Source organism: Crassostrea angulata, chromosome 7 (assembly GCF_025612915.1).
Source record: "Crassostrea angulata isolate pt1a10 chromosome 7, ASM2561291v2, whole genome shotgun sequence".
Lineage (NCBI taxonomy): Eukaryota > Metazoa > Mollusca > Bivalvia > Ostreida > Ostreidae > Magallana > Magallana angulata.
In genome coordinates, this window is record NC_069117.1 from 4,124,075 (window position 1) to 4,148,010 (window position 23,936).

The 23,936-nt window shown below is 32.7% G+C and overlaps 1 protein-coding gene across 1 annotated transcript; it reads left to right on the plus strand.

The window, feature by feature from the left end:
* The first annotated feature begins 386 nt into the window (after positions 1 to 386).
* Positions 387 to 15,726, plus strand: LOC128193220 (protein O-mannosyl-transferase 1-like). Its single transcript, XM_052866555.1, has 33 exons — positions 387 to 669; positions 849 to 997; positions 1,152 to 1,256; positions 1,359 to 1,430; positions 1,515 to 1,589; positions 1,708 to 1,750; positions 1,949 to 2,018; positions 2,324 to 2,465; positions 2,573 to 2,599; positions 2,851 to 2,929; positions 3,067 to 3,144; positions 3,403 to 3,452; positions 3,677 to 3,783; positions 3,911 to 4,004; positions 5,653 to 5,727; positions 9,054 to 9,188; positions 9,576 to 9,661; positions 9,858 to 9,961; positions 10,107 to 10,157; positions 10,432 to 10,578; positions 10,779 to 10,887; positions 11,091 to 11,156; positions 11,285 to 11,378; positions 11,548 to 11,703; positions 11,827 to 12,059; positions 12,313 to 12,405; positions 12,597 to 12,693; positions 12,893 to 12,985; positions 13,072 to 13,186; positions 13,351 to 13,568; positions 13,858 to 13,984; positions 14,206 to 14,383; positions 14,653 to 15,726. The coding sequence occupies exons 1-33, from the start codon at positions 561 to 563 to the stop codon at positions 14,843 to 14,845; spliced, it is 3,570 nt and encodes a 1,189-aa protein (XP_052722515.1). The 5' UTR covers positions 387 to 560; the 3' UTR covers positions 14,846 to 15,726.
* Positions 15,727 to 23,936: the final 8,210 nt, after the last annotated feature.

Genomic DNA, 23,936 nt, shown 5'->3' on the forward strand with positions numbered 1-23,936 from the left:
AATGAAAGAAAATAGTTCGTAACAGTGTTACAATGTGAGCACTAATTTTTGCAATTTTGCAAACTAGCAAATTAAAAACAGATTTTCATAAACGTATAAAGTGATGCCATAGAGTATGGTACTTACGAAAATGAAAAAAAAACGTAGGTTGTTTTTGAATTTTCGCGCGTGGGTGTCTTCGAATTTGAAACATTCGTTCTTGTATTTTTCGTTCATTTACATAAGCACTCACCTTTAATGAAGGGTTACAATTTTAAAAAATACAACATATTTAAATCAAACCTCAAATTTTAGACAATATTTTTTTTCAAAATGAAAGTTTCTAAAATTTGATAACTTTACTCGAGTTTTTTTTCCCTCAAATTATCAAGTATCGGCCACGACTAAAATGTCTGCTCCCATAGAAAATCATGACAGTCGTCTGAGTCGAGGACTCATTTATCGTGTGTTTATGATTTAGCACTACATTGCCATATATATATATATGTCACAGTAAAAGATATATGCGAAGTCGCTAATATTTCGAACTATATTGTATTCGTAGATTGTTAAAAGAAATAATGGCAACTGCACTATCATACTCAAGAGTTAGGTATCAAAAATTGAGGAATTTGTCCAGATTTTCAAAGATTTTGCGATTGCAGTCTTCAAGATGTTGTCAAGAAAGAGGTACGTTTGATATCAATTCCACAAAGTTTTTTTTTTCAATTATTCTCTTAAGGTTTTATCACGTACCAACCAAGTTGATATTCGGATTCATATGAAATTTTTGGAAAGAAAGTCAGATCATTTATTGTAATGTCATAGTCACTCATAAATATCAACGTTTGATACATCTTGATTGACAGACAACTTGCCTGAGTTTGGGAGCAGTGTCTTGTCAGAGCTGTCCATGATTGACCCAGATCTCGATGTTGGGAAAAAACTCGCAAACCCTATTGAACTTCAGAAAAACATTGAGGCTAGAGGACTAGAAAATATAAACATACAGAAACTGGTACTATTCAAATTTTAAAATGCATGTGTTGTTTATAAATGGGTAGATTGTGTTTAACTTTAATAACCATTGGTGGCTTTTTAAAAATAAGAAAAGAAATGTCTAATGACCTGTAAACTATAATATTACATATGCATGTAATAAAATGTTACAGGCAATAAAGTATGGTAGAATGATGAAGATTAAACAGGAAAAGGATGCTTTGGATCAAGAAAGAAAAATGTTAAACAATCAGATTCAAACAATGATTAAAGAAAAGGTAGGATCAGAGCAACAATGTTGAAGCTAGCCAAAACATGGTTGACATGGTTTTTTTAATGGATTTCAATAAAACAATGCTGTCTATTGGTAATTTTTGCAGATTCAAAATGAGGAAATTGAAAATGTCAAAGTTAAAGCTAGGGGTTTGCGAGAACAACATGATACAGTAGTGGTAAGTTGCATTCTTGATTACTAATATTATTAGTCTTCTGAAAACTATCAAGAGGATGACCTCTCTCTCTCTCTTTTTTTTTAGAAATCCCTACAGGATGTGCATCATGAAGTGAATTTGATGGCATTTGGTCTCCCTAATACACTCAGCCTCCAGACTGTGAGTGCATTTTAGGGACTTTGACACGATTTTAGATCAAAATTTTATTTTCTATTTTTTATGTATAAAATGGTTTACTTGGGCATTTGAATTTTTGAATTCATGCTATTTTTTTTAGCCAGTGGATAATGAAGAGGTTCTGGAGGTCTTTGGATCTACTGGTAAGAGGTAGAAAAAAAGGTCGTAATTTTCATGATTTCTTTTCGTTTGATCTTTATATGAATATACTTAAGCATATACATTAATGTTATTTAAAAGGAACATAACTGATCTAACATACCAGTACATATACTATAATTCTGATTTGAAAACAGTCTGATTTATTGCTGTAATATTTGTACCATTTTACATTTCTACAGAGATCAAACAGAAAAAAGATAATTTCTCTCATATTGAAGTTGCTGAGAAGACTGATTTGATCAAGTTCAGGTAAAAGATTGAAGATCCTATTGGGACATAAACTTGTCTCACTAAATGTTTCACAGGTCAACAACACTCAATGGAATCTTGTTTTAAAAAGTCTTGGTGAAAATGCATGTACCGTAAACCTGTAGGACAGCTGTTATGTTCAGCATAGTACTGGTGATAATCAACACATATTTGTAATTTTTGGTTTCAAAGCCCAACTCTTATTTACCAACTCTAGAGTATTGTACTTCTTTACTAGGGATTGGTTTAACTGAAACATACAAATCGGAACTTAATACATGTACTATTGATTTTAAATCTTCCAGTTCAGTTGGAGATCAAGCTTTTTATTTCACCGGTGAAGCAGCAGAGTTACAACAGCATCTTCTGTCGTATTTCTCTACACGGGTTGTGGACCAGGGATTCATTCCAATGAAGACACCTGATTTTTTCAAAGATTTTGTCATTGTAAGAATGAAATTGTCACTCATAGACAGTCCTTAAAGGCTACAATTTATATAAACATAGATCTTTGTATGAGATCTTTTCTAATGATGCAACTCTGTCTTTTTCAGGAAGGCTGTGGAATCCACAAAGAAATGGTAAAATATGCAGATATTTTATAGAAAATATGTACTTATAGTTGTTGCAGGAATGAATTTCAATACATTGTGAATTTCAGAAAGAAATATTGTAATTGTATTGGTGTACAGAATTTGAATTGATTAACTTTTGCATTTTGATCCCTTATTATTAAAAATCTGATACCTTTACATTATGATTGTTTATAATATGTTTGAGAAAATTGGAATGATTCTTTCATATTATTTTCCTGTGATGTCATATGTTACAGACATACCTGATGCATCAGCCCTATGTGGATCAAGGAATACAGTATTGTGTGTTAGGAACCTCTGAAGCATCTTTTGCAGGTTTACAATTCATGATTAACAATAACCTGAACAAAAGACTTTCAGAAATCAATGGTTTTAAGCCTCTATTCAAATTTGACTAATTTTGATTTGTTGGCATTTCTTAGTCATGTTATGTTTTTACTTATTGTTCATAGCATATCTTACAAAGATGAATATTTCCCAGAAATCTCTGCCCCTTCAGCTCATGTCAATGGGTCCCAGCTATAGTCCAAGTAAGTGTCTTAATCATGATATTTGAGAATGATTCTAGTTTCAGCAGAGCTTTTCTGATACATGTTGGTATACTGGCATGTGCAAATGTCTAATTAAGGAAAATGTCAAAAGAAATTTGGAATAGAAATTAACCTAATCTGATCTGAGGCTTTGAATTATCTGGATACTTTGGATTTAGCAAAATCAAATTACGAAAGTGCTCAATGAAAATTAATTATATGTTATGGACATTTACATGCATGCTTATTTTTTTACAGTGAGAAAGTTGTTGTACCCAGGGCTATTTTCTGCAGCCCAAACTTCAAAAGTAAGTGCCATTGATATAAACTATTAGAAGTAAAATCATTGATTTTTAACATGAACTCTCTATTTAGTCTTTATTAAACCAATTGAATATTTTTAGAGGGAAATAATAAGTTAAATACAAAGTAGGTATCTTTTTCTGAAGTGATTTATAACGTTGGATTCAAGTAACACTGTACCATATATTTTTATATATTTGTGTGTCATATTAGTTTCCTGTTATTTAAGGTAAACCTGTTAGGAGTTAATTCCACTTCTGAGGAGAGCTATTCAACTTTTACAGAACTACAACAACTAATACTGGAAATGTACAAACAACTGGAAATACCACTAAGGTCCGTTTCTTTTAAAATCTTTTCTGTAGTAGCTTTTATTTTAAAGAAACAAGTGTGTGCCTTAATTGAGAAAATTTGATACTGCATCTGATATATCCGAGTTGTAAAATTTGTTTTACTTTTTCAGACTGATATTAGTTCCAGCTCATAAGCTGAAATTGTCAGAAGAGATTCGTGCAGAATTACAGATATGGACCCCAAGTTTACAAGAATATTTATCGGTATTTATGTTAACAATATGTGATTGATATAGGTACAAAAGAGTGATATAGGTACCAAATTTATTTTCATAGAAAATTGTTTTGGACAGCATGAAGCTCTTCCTATTCAAGGTTTAAAAAAAAAAGAAAGAAAGTGGGGGGGGGGGGGGTGAGGGGGTGTAAATTAAACTGCCTTTTATTAGTATAAATTTGGTAGCAATTTAATTTCATTCCTTTTAAAGAATTCAATTTTTTATCATTTATTTCATTCATTTATTTCCATAAATACATATATGTGTCTTGATTATCAGAGAAAAGAATGTAGGCAATTTTGACATCCAATTTAATGCTTAATTAATAGTACATGTACTAGTAGGATATTGATATCAGAACTTATGTTTATGTCTATTGAGATAAATGATAATGTTTAAATCACTAGATATATTACCTGTAAGTTGATTTTCTAAAAACTTATCATCTCATCTTTATTGTCTTAAGTTAATGTATCTGTTGTGTTAAGTTAATATATCTGTTGTGTTAAGTTAATATATCTGTTGTGTTAAGTTAATGTATCTGTTGTGTTAAGTAAATGAATCTGTCGTGTTAAGTTAATGTATCTGTTGTGTTAAGTAAATGTATCTGTTGTGTTAAGTTAATGTATCTGTTGTGTTAAGTAAATGTATCTGTTGTGTTAGGTAAATGTATCTGATGTGTTAAGTTAATGTATCTGTTGTGTTAAATTAATGTATCCGTTGTGTTAAGTTAATGTATCTGTTGTGTTAAGTTGATGTACCTGTTGTGTTAAGTTAATGTATCTGTTGTGTTAAGTTAATGAACCTGTTGTGTTAAGTTAATGAACCTGTTGTGTTAAGTTAATGAACCTGTTGTGTTAAGTTAATGTATCTGTTGTGTTAAGTTAATGTATCTGTGATACATGTATTTGTATACTAGGTGGCATCCATATCAGTTCTGGGAGACTACATCAGTAGACGATTGGCTGTCCGACCAGTGGGCATACCAGAATTCCAGGCTTCTACTCTTCACATGGTGAGTAGAAAAAACTGTCTTCAACAACTCTAGTTATTTTGTTTTGAAGTTTTGTAAAAAGATATAGATATTTTAGTAGGTCAGTGTTGTAAAATACTTTTAGCCTCTTTATCAGTACTTTTTGTTATATTTACTTTTTGTTTTAATGACTGAATTTGACTTCTACAATAAGAATTAAACTTCTTAATTATGAATACAATATAAAAACAACTTTACCCAAGATATAAATGAACCAGATATATAAAACTTAACTTACAGGAAATGAAAACTAAGATTAGCTTTGTGAATTCATTACAACAAAAAACCCTAAAACCTAGCTTAACAGGAACCTCCCACACACAAATAAAAGGGGAGTCGGGAGAAAAGTAGTTAGTGAAACCAGCTGTTTTTCTTCTCAAATAAGAAGAGACACGAGTTAATACATGTAGATAGAAAAGAGAACAATAGAAACTGTTATGAAAGATAATGTCTATGGAATAAAAGTGGGCATAACCAAACGAAAAAAATGAATGACAAATTGGCTGGAATACAAATAAATAGGATTGGAAGCAAAATCCTGATCTACTGCAATATGTACATTGAGGTTGGGAGACGTATATATGATCATGTAATGATTTTGCAGGTGTATGGCGAAGTGCTCGATACGGCCAGGCTGATAGCAGTGCTGCTGGAACATGGATCTCTAGACAAGAAAGCTGTGAGCCAAACTAATAACCCTCAGAAATATATCAGTGTTTAACAAATTGATTTAGTCATACGTATATCAAGAAAACTTATTTTATGTTTTTTATTTGAAGATTAAATGTTCATAGAGTTTATTAATTGTTTAAGTTAATTTGATTTTTAGCGAATTACAGAATACCGGTAGAATTTTCAATAGCTTGCTTGATTGAATTTAAAATTTGGTCAGCCAGGTATCACATCAGGTCTAAATCTAGGCTGGTGATTACTTGGGTATGACTTCAAGAAAGTTGGTTATATTTGGAAAATATTTGCACTTTTTATGCTTTTGGGGGGTTTATTACATGTTTTATCCAACAGTATTTCTTTAGTTTGATCGAATAAATCAGCTTTAGCACAAAATACTATTAGTTCTGTATGTTGTACCACGAATTGAGGAACCATTATGTACAGTAAGGAAAATTCATTCTTTTTCAGTTTTTACTTGAATAAGTCTCCCTTTTTTTCTTCAGAAATATCTTTTGAATAACAAAAAATATTTTCCAAATTATTCTGAGCACAGCAGTTAGTACTCTAGAATCTAGTGCTGACCAGGCGAAGATTCTTTTCAAAAGAATATGAATGTAATAACTAACAATAGGTGAGAGTGTTTTAGAGCCTTTCTTTGTGCAAGATACATTGTAAATGGGTTGAATGAAAAATAACAATCTACACTGTCTAGATTAATTAGTGCAAATGTTTGTTAGATATAATTCACTTTCATGAAGTCATACATGAGTTACCACAAGAGCTAGATTCAGACCTGATATGATACCTAATAACCAAATTTTTTACCCATTAAGCAATCCAGCAAGCTATCGAAATAAAAAGTTAAATCCTTCACCGTGCCATGAAGGTGCATAGGGGCAGTGCTAATCTCCGGTTTCCCTGGTGAGAAGCTGATGAGAGTCATTGAGTCCCTCTGGATGGAACACCAGTCCATCTCAGTTTAACCCCCAGCTTAAGCCAGTACCCAATTTCAGCTGGATGGACTGAGACAATGTAGATAAAGTGCCTTGTGAGTTTGAACCAGCGACCTTTTGACCACTGGCCTAACGCCCATGACCACTGAGCCATATTGTGCTCCACTATTGAGATTAGACTATTGAAAACTCTACCAATATTCTGTAATTTGCTGTACTGACCTTGTTCACTGCTGATGTTGAGTGTTATTGAGTGATGTTTGAGTGTTAAATTGTTTCTGTATATTAAAACTCCATATTCTCTCTGTTGTAGGGTACCTACCAGATGATGAAATCAAACATCTTTAACCAGTTCAACAATGATGTTTAGATAAAACTGAAATAAATTAATATACATTGTATATGAAATATGCTTGGTTTAAGTGTGGTTTATATTGGAAGAAAATAACATGAATTATTTTTTAAAGAAAAACATAGTAATTTGTATATACATATATATACAGGTTAAAGATAAGAGAAAGTCATTGTAATGTTCAGAAAGCAACAGACTGGAAACTTCAGGGAAAAAAAGTATAAAAGAATTGTCCAGGTCGTTGAATGTTCCTGATAAATACATCAAACAGAATTATTTATCCAAAAGATATGCTATCTTATTTGAAAATGAAGATTAATCGTTTTATTGATAAATTATAACCATTTTAACAACATTAAAATATGATAAATAAAATTTAAACACTGTAGTATTGGCTACAAAAAAGTGAATAACTCGGAAAGAGATGAGATTATAAGACTAAAGCGTGTTTTGTTATGAAACGCAACATAATGTAGGCGTGATTACTCTGTCAGGATATAGCAAATTTGCACTGTAAGGTTTTAGGTTTTATATTATGCGAAACTATTTCCGGTTGTTCTCGCCAATCAATCATACATGATACGAAAAAACATTTGCTTATTTAGAATGAATTTAATGATTTTTACGAATATATAGATTACTTCTGGTGCTCAGCAGAAAGGTGAAGGAACTTTTAAAGAATTATATGTATGCTTTTGATACAGTACATTCACAATAGAATGAATCGAGTGGTGATAATCGTGTTAATGCTGTTACATTATGTTGGTAATGTTTAACAGTTTATATTTATATTTTTTTATTGCAAATACAACCAAAGTGGTCTGCATTGTCTATTCACTCGTGGTAAACACTCAATAACTGTGTTACTTTTAACAAGTTAGCTCATCGCACCTAGTGATATAAAGTACCGATCAGACCCAACCCAACACCAGAGTAAACCCCAACTAAACCCCGGGTTTACTTTTTGGGTTTACTTGGGGTTTACTTTGGGTTTATTTTTTGAAAATTTGGGTCCACTCGGGGTTTACTTTGGGTTTACTTGGGGTTTACTTTGGGTTTACTTTGAAATTGCTTTTGAGGCCAACTTTATGCACTGGAATGTGAAGCAGACTAGTATTTTATCTTACCATCCTATTGCCTGTAATTCCTACCCTTTGTATATTCCGAATACACAGTTAGCGTCTGCTTTCAGGGGTATACTTTTGACTGGGTTTACTCTCTGTGTCCTCTCTGGGTTTACTCTGGGTCCACTCTAGTAAACCCAGAAAGTAAACCCAGGGTTTAGTTGGGGTTTACTCTGGTGTTAGGTTGGGTCTGATCGGTACTGTATTACTGTAGGCACTGCTACTGCCGGGGTCAAGCTGCTCACTATAGTCTGTCCCAAGTATTGTTTCTGTCACATTTGGATGATTTTAATAAAAATGTACATACCTGTGAAAGAAGTACAAATAGAATGGATGAAAGGCAAACTATCCAAAAAAAAATTTATTGACACATTATCATTTTCCACTCTAATAAAATTCAATCACAGGAATGAAAACTGATTTCTTACAGAGATTTATAATGAGAAATGTTGACATCTTTTCTCCAATCAGAAGTCACTCAAAATACCTAGCAAACACTTTCAACATTTAATATCATCTGGGTAATTTCATGTATAATGTGATGCAATGACCCCATATACTTTTTATTTTTAGCTGTGTATTGTAACATGAGAAGCTAGGGATTCAAAGGAGAAATCTTGTATTTTTTTTCATACTGTTTAATGAACATCAATTGAACCCAGAGGTTTATATAAATATTGAGTTATTAAGTAAAATGTGACCGTAAGATATCTTGGAACATAGTATAGATATTGCTGCATACAAAAAAAGAATTACAAATTTTCAACTGATTTAATTCATGAACCAAACATAAATGTTAAGAGGGCTAGGGCATAACTGTTAAACAATTATTGGTGAATTGTAGAGTTTATTAATTGCAGCTTTAAATATTCTAAGCTATCATTTAATGTAAACCCAATTGCAGTGTTATTCCCTTTTTCCTGGCATGGAGATACAGAGCACTACCCCACCTCCAGCAGACAGGCAAAGGGAGAGAGTGACCAGTTTTCATCCACAAGATGACATTCGTCGACTAATGCCAGAACCTCAGAGAGTGGAGGTAAATAGATAAAACATGTAGTTTCTTCATTTAGCAGGACCTTTCTGCATTAAAAATAGATTAATTAGAGTTTAGTGCTAACTGAACTGAAAAAAATGTAGAATAACACATTGGTTCTTTTTAAAAAGATTTTAAAATTCTGTTATTAAATATTTATTCTGGTAAGTGCCAGACAACTGTGATAAATTCTGACAATCTGTAAACATGCTTGTTTGACTATGAATAGAAATATCAGCATAAGTAAAAACACCTATTATAAGTGTGATATGTTTTCAACTTCAGGGGGATGGATCTCCAATGCCAGGAAATCTAGAAGAGAGGGTCAGAAACCTGCAAGAGAATGACAGAATACTGCAAGCTGAAAAGTCCAAACCTTTTTCTGTACAGTTTGAAGTGGATGTTGTTCAGTTTCTGTTGACTCTGGCTGCACTTGGATCCAGGCTGTGGATGTTGGGTCACCCTAGGGCTGTAGTGTATGTAAACAACAACTTATACAGTATACTACATTTGTATTGACATATAACTTTAGCTCCACGGGAAATTTGACCATGGAGCTCCACAGTCTGTCAACCCAAATTATCTGTGGAGCTACAGTTCTGCAGCTAATATAACTTAAGCTGAGTAAATTTCATTATACATATTTGTTTGATCATTGCTGTCTATTTTCAGATTTGATGAACTTCATTTCGCAAAATTTGCATTACTGTACACGAAGAAAATATTTTTCTTTGATGTTCACCCTCCTCTTGGAAAACTCTTGTTAGCCGTGGCAGGTAATGCTGTTATGGATAGAACATACATATGCTGTCTAAATGATGCTTTGGCAAAATTGCATCCCAACATAGGCATAATCAAAATTGTTTCACTGTGGGAGAATTTTTAGAAAACTGTTACATTGCCATTGTTCCTTACTTTCAGGAGGTTTTAGTGGTCTAGAGGACAATGCAGATTTTGACCATATTGGTGCAGGTAAGATGATGTACGTTAATGATGGCAAGGCCTGTCAGAGTGTACCAGTAAGTACCGGGTAACATAAAATCGTTTTTATCATATTCTTGTCCTCATCAACTTGAACATTTTGTTGTTAAATTGTTTCATATTGAAAAGATTAATTGTTTTTTCTTGTAAAGAAGTGATGTTATTTTGTATGTAATCTATATTTGAAACACAATAGGTTTAAATTTTTATGCATTATTCATTTTGATATAATATCATATGCTTATGGTCATAATGTGATTTGTAGGTTACTCGCCTACATTCCCGGTGTACACAATGCGGCTTCTTCCTGCAGTGCTGGGCAGTCTAGTGGTTCCGTTAGTGTATCAGATTGTGGTGGAGCTCCGCCTGTCTCGATGGGCAGCCCTTTTGGCGGGACTCTGTGTCATCTTTGGTATCATTTAATCTAAAGCAATTGCTCTATTAAATTATTGACCAAAATAATGATCCTGTTGCTTAATATATCATTCAAGGATGTTTACATTTAAACATAGTTTAGATGAATAAGTTGAAATGATTTATGAATTATATCAATATTTGCTGTGATATTATTCTATGACATTTGATTTACAATGCCTTGACTGTTATGATCAGATAACGCCTTGCTGGTGCAGTCACGGTTTATGTTGATGGAGGGCATGCTGCTGTTCTTCATGTGTCTCTCACTATACAGTTACCTCAAGTTCAGAAATCTAGCTCACAGGTATTGCTTATCTAACAAATAAATCTGAAATAATTCTGTAGAGAAATAACAGATTAAATAAACATGTAGTATGATTAAAATAAAATAATATAAAAACATTTTTTAAGTTTAGTTTTGTCTCAATTATCTTTTTGGGGGAAAGGGGGATACTGTATCATTTTTTTTAACTCTCATTTTGACATATAAAGATTTTTTTCTTCCAGACAATTTTCTGTGCAGTGGTTTTTCTGGCTCAGTCTAACAGGTGTCTCTTTCACCTGTAATCTTAGGTAAGATGTTGATTATTAGGCAAGGATTATATAACAATCATTTAGAAGATGAATTTTTGAAGAAACAGAAATGGTTCATTGAAGCTCATATATTTATTAACATGTATATCACTGTTTTTTGTTTTCAGTATAAAGTATGTGGGATTTTTCACAGCTGCTCTGATAATGATTCAAGTTGCTAAAGATTACTGGAACTTATTGGGAGATGTCACCAAATCTGATGTTAGTTTGCAATTTAAACTGTTCTATCGAAAGTGATTTAATTATTATTGGTAATTTTTCTCAAGGGGTAAAAAATGCGATATTGAATTTCATTAATGGAAGATTTACATAATACATTTACGATAATTGTTAAACGTGACTTAGTATTTGTGTATGTCCCTATTTCCAGCTGTGCCTGGTGAAGCACCTGTTTGTCCGTGCCTTTCTCCTTCTGACTGTCCCAGTCCTTGGCTATGTATTCATCTTCTACATCCATCTGTCACTCCTGACCAAGGCTGGTCCCCATGACAACATCATGACTAGTGCCTTCCAAGCTAGTCTAGAGGTATGCTTATGTTTGCTTCTAAAATAAAACAATTATATGATAAAAATAAAAATACCCTTACCATGGACACTTCTTAGGATAGCATCATGTAAATGTTGAACATTTCCTCTTTTTTTTTGTCAGGGAGGTTTAGCTGCCCTCACCAAAGGACAGCCCCTCAATGTGGCCTATGGCTCCCAGATCACCCTGAGACACACCCACTCTCTGTCACCTGGAAAACCCTGCTGGCTCCACTCCCATGCTCATGTTTATCCAATCAGATATCCTGATGGGAGGGGCAGCAGTCATCAACAGCAAGTCACATGTTATGTGTTTAAGGATATCAACAACTGGTGGATTGTTAAGCATCCCGATAGGTAACAATACTACGTACTTATCAAGAGCCAGGTTCATTTATACTCTCTTTCAGACCTCACAGCTGTACTGAAGACTCTTGGCAGTTTTTATCAATTTGTCATCCGTATAAGTGAAATATAATAGATGTTATGTTTATCATTCTGGTTTTTTTTTAAGAGTAGGAGTTGTTTAGTTTGTTCATGTATGTACATGATGATGTACATGCTTTCCTGTACATATTAGTTACAATGGATTGTTTGATTTTTTTCTTAGAAATCTGCTAGTGGTAGATGAGCCTCCTAAGCCAGTCAAGCATGGAGATGTGGTACAACTGGTCCATGGAATCACCAGCCGCGCCCTCAACAGGTCAGGCTGCTGAGGTGTTAACAATGCCTGGACAATTATTGTTTATATACTTGTTGTTCAGAATTCAGAAATAGAAGGTCATTTAACCCGTTTATTTGACATTATTTGCCCACATCCATAATTCATAAAATAAATTGTTAATCAAGATGATGCAGTGCCTCTAATTTGTTTGTTTGTTTGTGTGTTGTCAGTCATGATGTGGCGGCCCCTTTGACCCCTCAGAACCAGGAGGTGACCTGTTACATTGACTACAACATCTCCATGGCATCCCAGAACCTGTGGAAAGTGGTGAGTCTCCTACACTAAAATTAATCATTACAGTACTGCCCTAGTATAAATGCAAGTGATGTAAGAACTAAGATATACACATGTAAATTCTTAATTAATCTAAAGTCTTAATTAAGAAGCTAATGTTTCCTGACTATTATATTCTCATGTTGAAGTATTAAAAGTGGAATCTTAACTTTATTTTATTGTGATATAACAGGAGATTGTCAACAGGAAGTCAGACGATGAGGCATGGCAGATCATCAACAGTCATATCCGCCTCCACCATCTGGGGACTGGACAGGCACTCAAAGTGAGACGATACTTAAAAGACCTAAAAGTAGACCTTGATGTGCTAGGGTAGATTTACGTAATATGTGGTTATTGTTTGTGTTGCAGTCCACGGGGAAGCAGCTGCCTGACTGGGGGTTCTTCCAGCTGGAGGTGACCACAGACAGAGTCACAGACCAACCAGCCACTGTGTGGAATGTAGAGGAGCACAGGTACACCAAAAGTAAGTCCAAGGAACAACTTTTATTGCAAACTTTATTTTTGTTTTAAAATCATGTAGATACAACATAACAAAAAATCATTATGTAATCTGTGGTGTAAATCAGTTTTTGAAGTCATGATGATGGACTGTATAAGAAAGTCCTAATACTCTGATGTCTCTGTCAGTTCAGGACAAGGAGGGTCAGACTCGAGATATCGCCCACTCTGAGATGATCCCCACTGAGCCCACGCGCCTGTCCTTCTGGACCAAGTTCCTGGAACTACAGTACAAGATGTTCATGGCTAAGGGTGATGTGGAGATGGAACACAAGTACAGCTCAGAGCCCATACAGTGGCCATTCCTCTCCAAAAACGTGGCTTACTGGATGAGCCCAAATAACAATGTAAGTCGACCAGTCAGAAGGCATTATTAGTAACACATGCTGTAGTTAAAGTACTGGATGATACATGGTCAGTGAGTTAAATTGGCACATAGTCTTCAGCAAGTTTCGTTATCTTAAGAACATGCAAACTTGAGACATATTAGTATTTTGATGTATTGTAGTCTTTTTTGGTAACAGAAAGGAATTTTGCAATATTATTCTGGTCTGATTAGAATGTTGTGACATTATTTATGACTGGCGGACACAGAGACCTTGGTACCAGTTTGATGACTGGTTTTTGTACTTGCAGCAACAGATCCACCTGATCGGAAACCCTGTGGTGTGGTACTCAGCCTTCCTGTCCGTGATTCTCTATGTAGGAGTGTTCGTCTTCTATTTAATGAGGAGGCAGAGGGCCTGTTACGACCTCAGTGAGAGTAAGACATGTTCTGATGAATAAAGTTATGGATACTGTTGGCTGCAAAAGATTAACTCCATGGAAAATTTAGCCTGACAAACCAATGAGCTACATTTGCAAGCAATCAGTTCCATGCCTGAAAAAAACTTTTGGACATATTAAATGAATTTCCCAACATTTTCTGTGAATTCTTTAAACTTTTTGCTACTGATGTCATCTCTTTTCTTCTCCTTTGTACAGGTGATTGGAGCAACTTTGTGTTTGTGGGAGAAATTTTGGTTGGAGGCTATTTACTGCATTATCTCCCTTTCTTTTTGACGGATCGTACCTTGTTTCTTCACAGTTATCTACCCTGTGTAATATACAAAATACTTGTAATGGCAGCTCTCACAGATCACCTGTATTCCCTGAGTAAAAGGTGATTGTTCACTTTTTTTACATGTACAATATATGTTTGATAATACACTCCATAGGGGTTAAGAATGAATTCATATTGGATATATCACATTAAGAGCGATAAAGAATATACAGAAATAATTCAAATATTTATATAAAGATTTAATAAATACACATAAACAGAAATCTATACTATTATAACAGATACTTAGTATAGTTACTAGTAATTGCTCTTTGTAATATATATTTTACTTTAATTGATCATTATCTATGTTAAAATTTCTTTGACAGGATCTCCTACATTCCCAGCCTGCTGACAATCTTTGTACTCGGTCTGGTGACCTGTGTTGTGTGGGCATTCTATAGACTCTCTCCTTTTACCTATGGTAGCATAAGTCTGCGGACAGAGGAGATCCTGGGTCTGATGTGGAGGGACACCTGGGACTTCCTGATTCATGCCACCCCGTCACCACCCCCACAGTAGGGAGGGAGGAGGGGGAATCATAAAATTAATACCAGGGGCTAGCAAATTTAAAGAAATTGGAAAAGAAGATCATCATGTTTGAGAAATTTAAGATAATTTAAAAGAAAAAGAGAGAAATTAAGAGAAATTTAAGTAATATACCCAAAAGAAAGTGCCATCTGTAGGATATACCTGTAACAATTATTGAAGAATCTCTATTAATGCTAGTCATATCTTATACAGGATGATTATACTGAACAGGTATATATAAAGAAAGTAAGTCATTCGTCATCCATTCCTGTAAAATTCCTGTTTTTGTAATTGTCGGTTAGCCTAATGTTGGTTGATCTAGAAAGAGGAAAAAATGATAGTTTTTTAAAAGTGATTTACTTGGCGTATACGTAGTTTTTAGAACCTTTTTTTCATATCATACTTTTAATTTTGAAACCACTATGATTTTGCAAATAATGTGATATATTGTATGCGTGTAAGTATCTTTTTAGTGGTACTAATTAGCATTTTAGTTTGAATTTAATGTAAATAAAACCAAATAGTTTTAGCATTTATGGTCAATGGTTGTAAACATTTTCTAATTGAATTTATAATATTGATTGAGATAATTTATTTATTTATATTTGAAAGTCATATGTTCAATCTGCAAGTGTCATTGATAATAAATGGCAGGTGATACATTTCATAAAAAGCAACCAAATCTGATATACTAATGTGTACAGTTCAACTTTACCCTAATTATCCTAAAATATTTACATGTGTGAATTATAATTAAATTCTGTTTAACAAAATATAATAATAATTCCATTTTTTACACAAATATTTTTTTTTTGCTATGCAACGTTCACTTGTAAGTTTCTTAGAAAAAAAATAAAACTTTTAAAAAGTTCTACTTTTGTTTGTTTTGAGTATTGTGTTTGGTTGTAAGTATGCAATTTATGTACCTGGTTATTACTCTTTGGCTGTGTAAAATGAAAATATCTACAGGTGATAGATTATTTATTAGTTGGTGCAAAATTATGTAGTGAATTTTTTATAAGAGTTTTTCAATTTTGAATTAACACTATCCTCGCTATGTCTGCGTCAAATATCTGTCCTCCACCTGGAGATTAATTCTAATTTTTATTTTGTGTAATGTTTTGCAAGATATTGCATTTGATGAGCACAACACTGACATCATTTAAGCTTAGATAAGGAGACAGGGTGGTCAGTAATTAAATCATAAATCTACTTTACTAATGAAGTAGAAATCAGTTAAAATAACGACGTAATTAAAATCACATGCAGTCTGTTAGATTGTTGAAATTAAACATCACACGTGTTTAACTTTCATCAGACTTGTTAAGAAGTAGAGTATTGCTTTAAAATGAACGCGACCCCCAGTCTAGTTCATCCCATTTAAAAGATCAAAGCTCAAAGCCTGTTAATACAAAAAATGTGACATACAGCTAGGCGTTTTTCAAATTTTGTAAACTTTTAAAGTACAAGTGACAAAGCATACATGGACAAAGATCTCTGTAATTTGCTTGTACGAGGGACTTTTTGTCATGATGTATATGTGAATTTCACATTTAATGTGGCAAAGTAATTTTTTAAGTTTTGTTAAATAATGGTGTCTTATTTCATGTATATGCAGTGGCGTCGGAAGCATATTGAAGGTGGGGGGGGGACTAGACTTATAAAAAAAAAATCTTGACACGCAAAAAAATGAATTTGGATCATACAAATGCATTGCTGTTTGTCCCTTTTACAAGGAGTAGGGGGGGGGGGGGGGGTGGAGGCTGAGAAAATTTTGATATACAACTCATCTTCCACAATTACGGGTAGATTATCATTGAAATGTTTGACAATTCAGTACTTTTCAACAAAAAAAAAAACTACAACAAGAATTTCTTAATAATTGTCGGAAGAGTGGAAACTTTTTCACCTTCAGGCTTACTTTTCTCACCAAAGATGTACTTTCTCTTGCTGTTGTTTCTCATGTTGGATAATCTCCTCTCTGTTATCTTGATCTGGTCAATATTTTCTATTTTTGTGTATCATGAAAGCAAATAACCAAATAAGATATTCATAAATTGTTTGGTCAAGGAAACAGGAGGAAATGATATACACTCGTTTGGCATACAGTTCAAGACAATTCATACTTCAACAACAATCACCACAAGTTGGAACAATATCCAATTTATTATAGCACAGCCCCGCCTATCTCTCTCTGTAATGCGGACCAGACTGATCCAAAACATCCATATTTCTGTGCTTGGTCAGGGACTCGGCTGTTTTGAATTTACCGTCCTCCAAGGCAAGCAGAAGTGGCGTTTTACCCAATTTGTCTAAAGAATTGACATTTGCTCATTAAAGACCAAAGAACTGTCAAATTAAAATCTAATCAAATCATGATCAAACTAAAATATTTAAGCGTTCCTCTATCTCACATGCTTTGATGTTGTCTGTTATCCTTAGTTGTTTTCCTATTCTGATTCTTTTCGCCATAGTCTTACTCAAATATTCATTCTATCAAACGTCCTTTTTTACTCATATTTTTTTCCTGTATGACATTGTACATATATGTATGTATACCTCTGACGATTTGTATTTATGTGTATTCTATTTATATGCTTTTCTTGAACCAAATTATTTGGTTTGAGCGAATAAACTGAACTTGATAAGATGTCTGACCATTCTGATATCATCTATTTCTACGGCTAGCATAAACATCCTCATATCTTCATGATTGTATAAGTCTAAGTCACTGTTCCCAGTAATAGGCCAATATATGCTGAAAAGTCCCGAAAGTAAGCAAATCATCATTGATATAAAATTCAGTCATTTATTAACACTTACCAAGAGTCAATATGGTGTCTAACATTTCGACAATACCATCCACAATGAGAATAAACAGCAGAGAATCGCCTTTTTTGTTAACTTTAAGAAGATCTGCATATTACCATTCTTAAAAACTCTGAACAACAGGTCATTTAGTGATTCGACGTTCGTAGCCATGTCTTTGAAAACCATGGATGAGATAATCAGTAGGTGCATACCATCTTCACTATCTTGTATATGCCCCATTCATATCATCATTGTACTCTCTGACTATGGGTGAATATTTCATTTACAAGCTTAATACACACACACACACACACACACACACACACACACACACACACACACACACACACACACACACACACACACACACACACACATATATATATATATATATATATATATATATATATATATATATATATATATATATATATATATATATATATATATATATATATATATATAATATGTTATGCTATATCTACATTAGATTCTGGATTGTCCGCATTGTCAGGTTTATTTATTTCCCGACACTCGATCTCGAGTAATAAAAGGATATCATTATCAAGATGCAATTTACATTAGAAATAGATATATCAAAAATAAATAAGATGATGTTTTTATTACACCAACTATCAAAATATTTATTGTAGTCTTAAAAATAGTCTGAAGAAGGCATTATCTAAAATCCTTTTAAATATTAGAAACTGAATGAAATTTATTTTGGCGATAATCAAGTGAATTGCATACCTAACGCTGCATAATCGAACAAACTTTTTTTAAACGTATGAAACAACACTCTCCCCACATCTGCAATCACCAAGGAAAAAGTAACGAGAGAGAGAGAGAGAGAGAGAGAGAGAGAGAGAGAGAGAGAGAGAGAGAGAGAGAGAGAGAGAGAGAGAGAGAGAGAGTGAGAGAAAGAGAGAGAGAGAGAGACACCAGGTACAGGTGACATGTAAAGTATATACACTTATACTGAATAAGATGCAAATGAGATTGTAATTGTTTTAAACAGACTTTTGTATTTATGAAATGCTGGTGAAAAAAAAATGCATAATGATAGAAAGACATCAAAAGAAAGCTATTTATGACAGTTCACAATGAAGCATTGTCTTACAATCTGTACGGAGACAGGTTTTTTGATAAGTGTTATTATTTATTAGGCCAGGTTAAGTAAACCTTTCGAGTAAATTAAATTAAATCACTTTTAATATGAACTCAGTGTCAAAGCAACAATCACGTCCCAGAAAGCACAATTATTTTGACTTCGGATCACAATGGAGGGCACATTACACTTTCCTGCTTGTTTTCATACAAAAAAATATACACCTACTCCTAAATAAAAATCTCTCTCGACCGTTTAAATGTTACATTGCTAACAACGTAATATAAATTTAACATACTAATTGTACGTATTAATTGTTGATGAGCTAAACTTTTTTTTTTTTTTTTACAAAAGTTTGTTCAGTAAATACATTTTATGTGTTTTTGTATAATTATCCAGTCAGTGGTTCACGGGGTTCATTCAAATTTGTATACTAGGGCTAAAACATCTATTTAATATATCATAATTAAGATACACGTCAGGCAGAGTATCTCAACATAAGAGAAAGAAAACTAAGGTGTGTTCTTACCTGGTGCACTTTATCTAACAACACAAATAATTAAAGAATTTGTGACTCATCTTGATGTAGATAAGTTACACTAATATTAAAAGTTACAATAATATTAAAAGATTAAGATGAATGTAATTTGATAACTGTACCAAACAAAGGAGTGTTTAAAGTTGATGAAATAAAATTAATTAGAGCAAAACACGAAAATATTTACAGGAAAATTACATTGTCTATGGCGTCCGGAGCATTTTCATGTATAAAAAGTTCTGATCACACCTGACGTTCAAATATTTCTTTTTTTTATATCAAGATAATATCCTGTTCTATGATTATAATTAATATTATTATCTTTTTATCATTATAATAGGAATGATTTTATTATATTTGTAACGTCTGGTGCCTGAGGTTCTGACTCAATCCACATTTTAATCTATAGGTTTAATCATTCAGTATATAAAGGGATTTTAAAAAAGGTTATGATTATTCCCTTTTCAGTGGTATTATTACTGTACTATATATTCGTTGTTGCTATTACCAAGATTGTTACTAAATCTCTGCACTGCACATATTTTGTTAAAAACATTTCATATGCAATAAGATTTTTGTCTTACGAAATAAAGAAAGTAGATTTTCCTTTTCCCCCTCGTTTTTCCTTTCAAGAGTTTTCATCATTTCATCGTTTTTCACTTTTTTGTATTTTTTCGCCTTTTCTATCAGTATTCACTTTTCGATGCTTTATTTTTCTGCCACTTAAACTGTCCGAGGCAACTTCAACGAAAATGTAATTGTTATTCTAGTCTAATATACAAATGCTAACGGGGTCAAAGTCCTAGTGTAGAGTTAAACTCGACATTACCAACAAGGGATAGCTCCTGTATCACATGCAAGGTGGGAGATCAATTAATAAAGCTTTTAATTATTTTCTGTTTGAATCATGATTGAAATTTTAATAAGAATCTATTTGAAGCATCAGTAGATGTGATGGTATTCGAGAAATTCTGACGCAGTTTTAAAAAGACTGACATGCTTGTATAAACGACCGGAGGCTAATGTTGTCTTAACCTCCATGTATTTCTTAAGGTGTTGCATGGTAGTCATTTATAACAGATAAATATCTGTAGAAACATGAAAAAGTTTTTAAACAACCCATTTATTTCTAGTATGGAGATACTGCCGAATGTGGAGGTCATTAACGTATACTTATCTCTAATTTTAAACTCATTTGTAAATAAACATTACAATTTTCGTTAACATTGTTTAAAGCACTTATTAATAATAAAGAACGACATATGCTTGTCACATGCAAATTGAATTTTGTTGATATTTTATACTTTTATTTTTACTTTTTTTAAACTTATTATAATCTTAACTTTCTGATATATGGTAACCGGTTGCAAACTCAGTAATTGGTTGATAAAATAAAAAATAAAAAAATTGTATTTCTTTACGTATTTTCTCAGATCCAAATTTGATTTTGTAATCTTCAAGACACTGGTTTTGGAAAAGTTGGATTAATATAGGTTTTATTGCTAATATAACGAATCGGTGTTTGGGTTGAATATATATTTATTAGTTAAACAGCCACGATGCATTATATATTTACATCACATTCATCAAGTTGCTCGGAAGTAGAACAATGCTATAAAATGGCCGCCACCACCGAGTCTGCTTCTGGTTCACACCTCTGAAAATTTGAATGATCAAAGCTTAATCTAAGGCATTCGAATATAAAAATGACATACAACTACAATTTTGAGTTTAATTGTAATTTTTTAAAGGTGGGGCCTATGCGAACACATGTAGGTCACCTTGCTTCGTGCGCAGGCTATTCTATCATGATTTCATTTTTGTGAATATCTATCAACATTGGTATTTTTTTAAAAACTTTCTCTAAAGATATCGTTATTGTATAAGACTATTTTATAATAAAATGAATTTGTTTAAAAACCTTATCATTTATGACAATGTTTTATTGAGAACAAAATGAACTTTTAAGTAAATTGCAATTTATCATTGGCTAATGCTTTATGATATTTTGGCTTCATTGACTGATAATTATTCATGATACGATGATACGTTGGCTTTATCGTCTGATACTTATTCATGATATGATTATATTTTTTTTAAATAAAATAATATTTTTTTTTATTTTTTTATTTATAAGTTTGCGTTATTCAATTTGGTTGATATTTAATGATATGATATACGTTGGCTTTATTGGTCGATATTCTTCATGATATGATGATAGGTTAATTTTATTGGCAAATACTTCCTGACAATTCTTAATCATATGTTGATATTTCCCTTTTAGTGATTACTTCATTATATACAGTTTAATTGTAAATATTATGTAACTTCTACAGTTGTTAAAAGAATCTGCGGAATTGGTTTTGTTTTTACCAATGATACCCGAAACACATGAAAAAGTGCATGTGTAACCATGTCATGACATCCAGGGATACACATATTTTTGGTTATTTCTTACCTGGTTTCCATCTGACTATTCCACCCTTAAAGAAAACATTCTTAAAAGTTATAAAAATCTAAAACAAATGATAAATTTACAGCAGCAAAAGGGAATTGTTTTTGAAATCGACCTAATGATCCACGTAAACAATGTATAGTATTCAATAGACTAAGAGGGCGAAACTCCTGCCCTTTTAAAAATTGGTTGCAAATCTACAATGTAGCCCTGAATACCATTAATCTCCTCCAGAAAATCCAACAACCACTATCATCATTAGAGGCCGTGAATACTTGGTAAAGATATCCATTGTTTATAATGGCTACAGTACTAGTTACTACGGACTGTCCATCGGTCTTTGACCATGCTTTGCAATAGTCGTTGTAACAACAAGTTTTCAATTTTGTGTGTTAAATATAGCGTTGTTAAGGGAGTATGACAGCTTGAAAAAAGTATGAGAGAGAGAGAGAGAGAGAGACAAAGAGGGATAGCGAAAGAGGGACAGAGAGAAGCATTAGACAACATTTCAGATAAATGAAATGTTAAACAGATACGCTGATTGCTAATTAAGATGCAAATGAAATTGTACTTGCATTAAAAACTTGTTTTGTTTCTTTTAATGCAGGTGAAAAGTCATTCAACATTGCATATTAATAAGAAATATCATCAAAGTATTGCTTGTGACAGTTCACAATATAACTAAATGGACCATTGTCTTGAAATCTGATCTAACACAGTTTTTTTTGACGAGTGTTTTTATTTATAATGACATGTGAAGTAATCTGTTTGCATTCATTAATTCTTTTATCAATTCTTAAATGACCTTGGTGTCAAAGTAATAGCAAAGCCGCCCTTTAAACACAACTTTGGCATCACTTTCTGAACAATAAGGAGGCAAAGTTGGGTTCACAAGGTGCACACCTTTTATTGCATCGTGCAATTATTTTGAAACAGTAAAGTTTGTTTTAAAATCTGTAGGCACATTTCTTAATATTTATGACATATCATCCGGTAGATTGGCGAGAAATAATTAAAGGCCACCTCAGTGCCTTCTTTGCTATTTTTAAAAACAAAAATATACCCCCACTGATAGCGAATTGTGTCCGTGTTGTTGACAGGGTCGTTTAACTTTAGTATATGTGTTGTTTATCTAATTTTAGAATGTTCAATCTGACTGGCAGCTTAAAACAGTTTTGAGTATGTACTCTAATACTTTCATGGCTAAAAAATACCAATACTCTGAGAATAAGTTACCAATTGAAGCACAGTTTAGGAGTTTGAGCCTGATTTATGTATCTGATATGATTTATAATGTGACAACAAGCATAAACACTTATATTTGTTCAATGAATTTATTTCTTGTTTGTTGCCTTTTATAATTTCATAACAGAGTTTGTAGTTCATTGCGTGCATTTAGACTTGGACATTTGTACTTGGACATATCATCTTTTAAATTTATCATAATGGAGACACAAGTGTCACTTAATTGTACTTAAATTTGGAAAAAAGAAATAAAATGATGGTGGGATCGTACTCTCATTGCATGCACTTAACCTAACAATAATGATATTTTAAATTTGTGATTCATCTTTTTAAAGCTACGACACTGATTGATGTGAATATTAGTTAAATAAAATTTTCGTAGAAAAATACGATTTATTCTACCGAATATTTTTCGATTGAAATAAACAAGATATGGATTTTTGAAAGTTGAATAAATGAAATTATTGGATCAAAATAAAAGTTTGTTGATAGAAAATGACATTATAAGCTTCAATGAAAAAATTTAAGATATCAGTTCTGACTCAATCCGTATTTTTTCACATTTAGTATAAACGCTGATTCTTTGATGCGTTTTTTTAGTAATGTCTATAATTCTGAAATAAAAACACGAATTGCAATGATCCCTTTTTCAATCAGAGTTTACTTTTCAGCATGTGTGCCACTCTTGTAAAATGTGTAATAAAGCAAAATGTGACCTTTTTTAATCCTTTGTAATTCCAATGCAAATGCAATTGATTAAATTCTAATCGTGTGTACGGTAACCTGGTCATCTCTCTTTTGTACAACTCGGTGCTTCCACCGAGTGATAACCCCTGTAACACATGCAAGTTAAAACATCAATTTAAAAAATGCGCTTAATAATAATATTTAAACATGATTGAAATTTTAATAAGAATCTATTTGC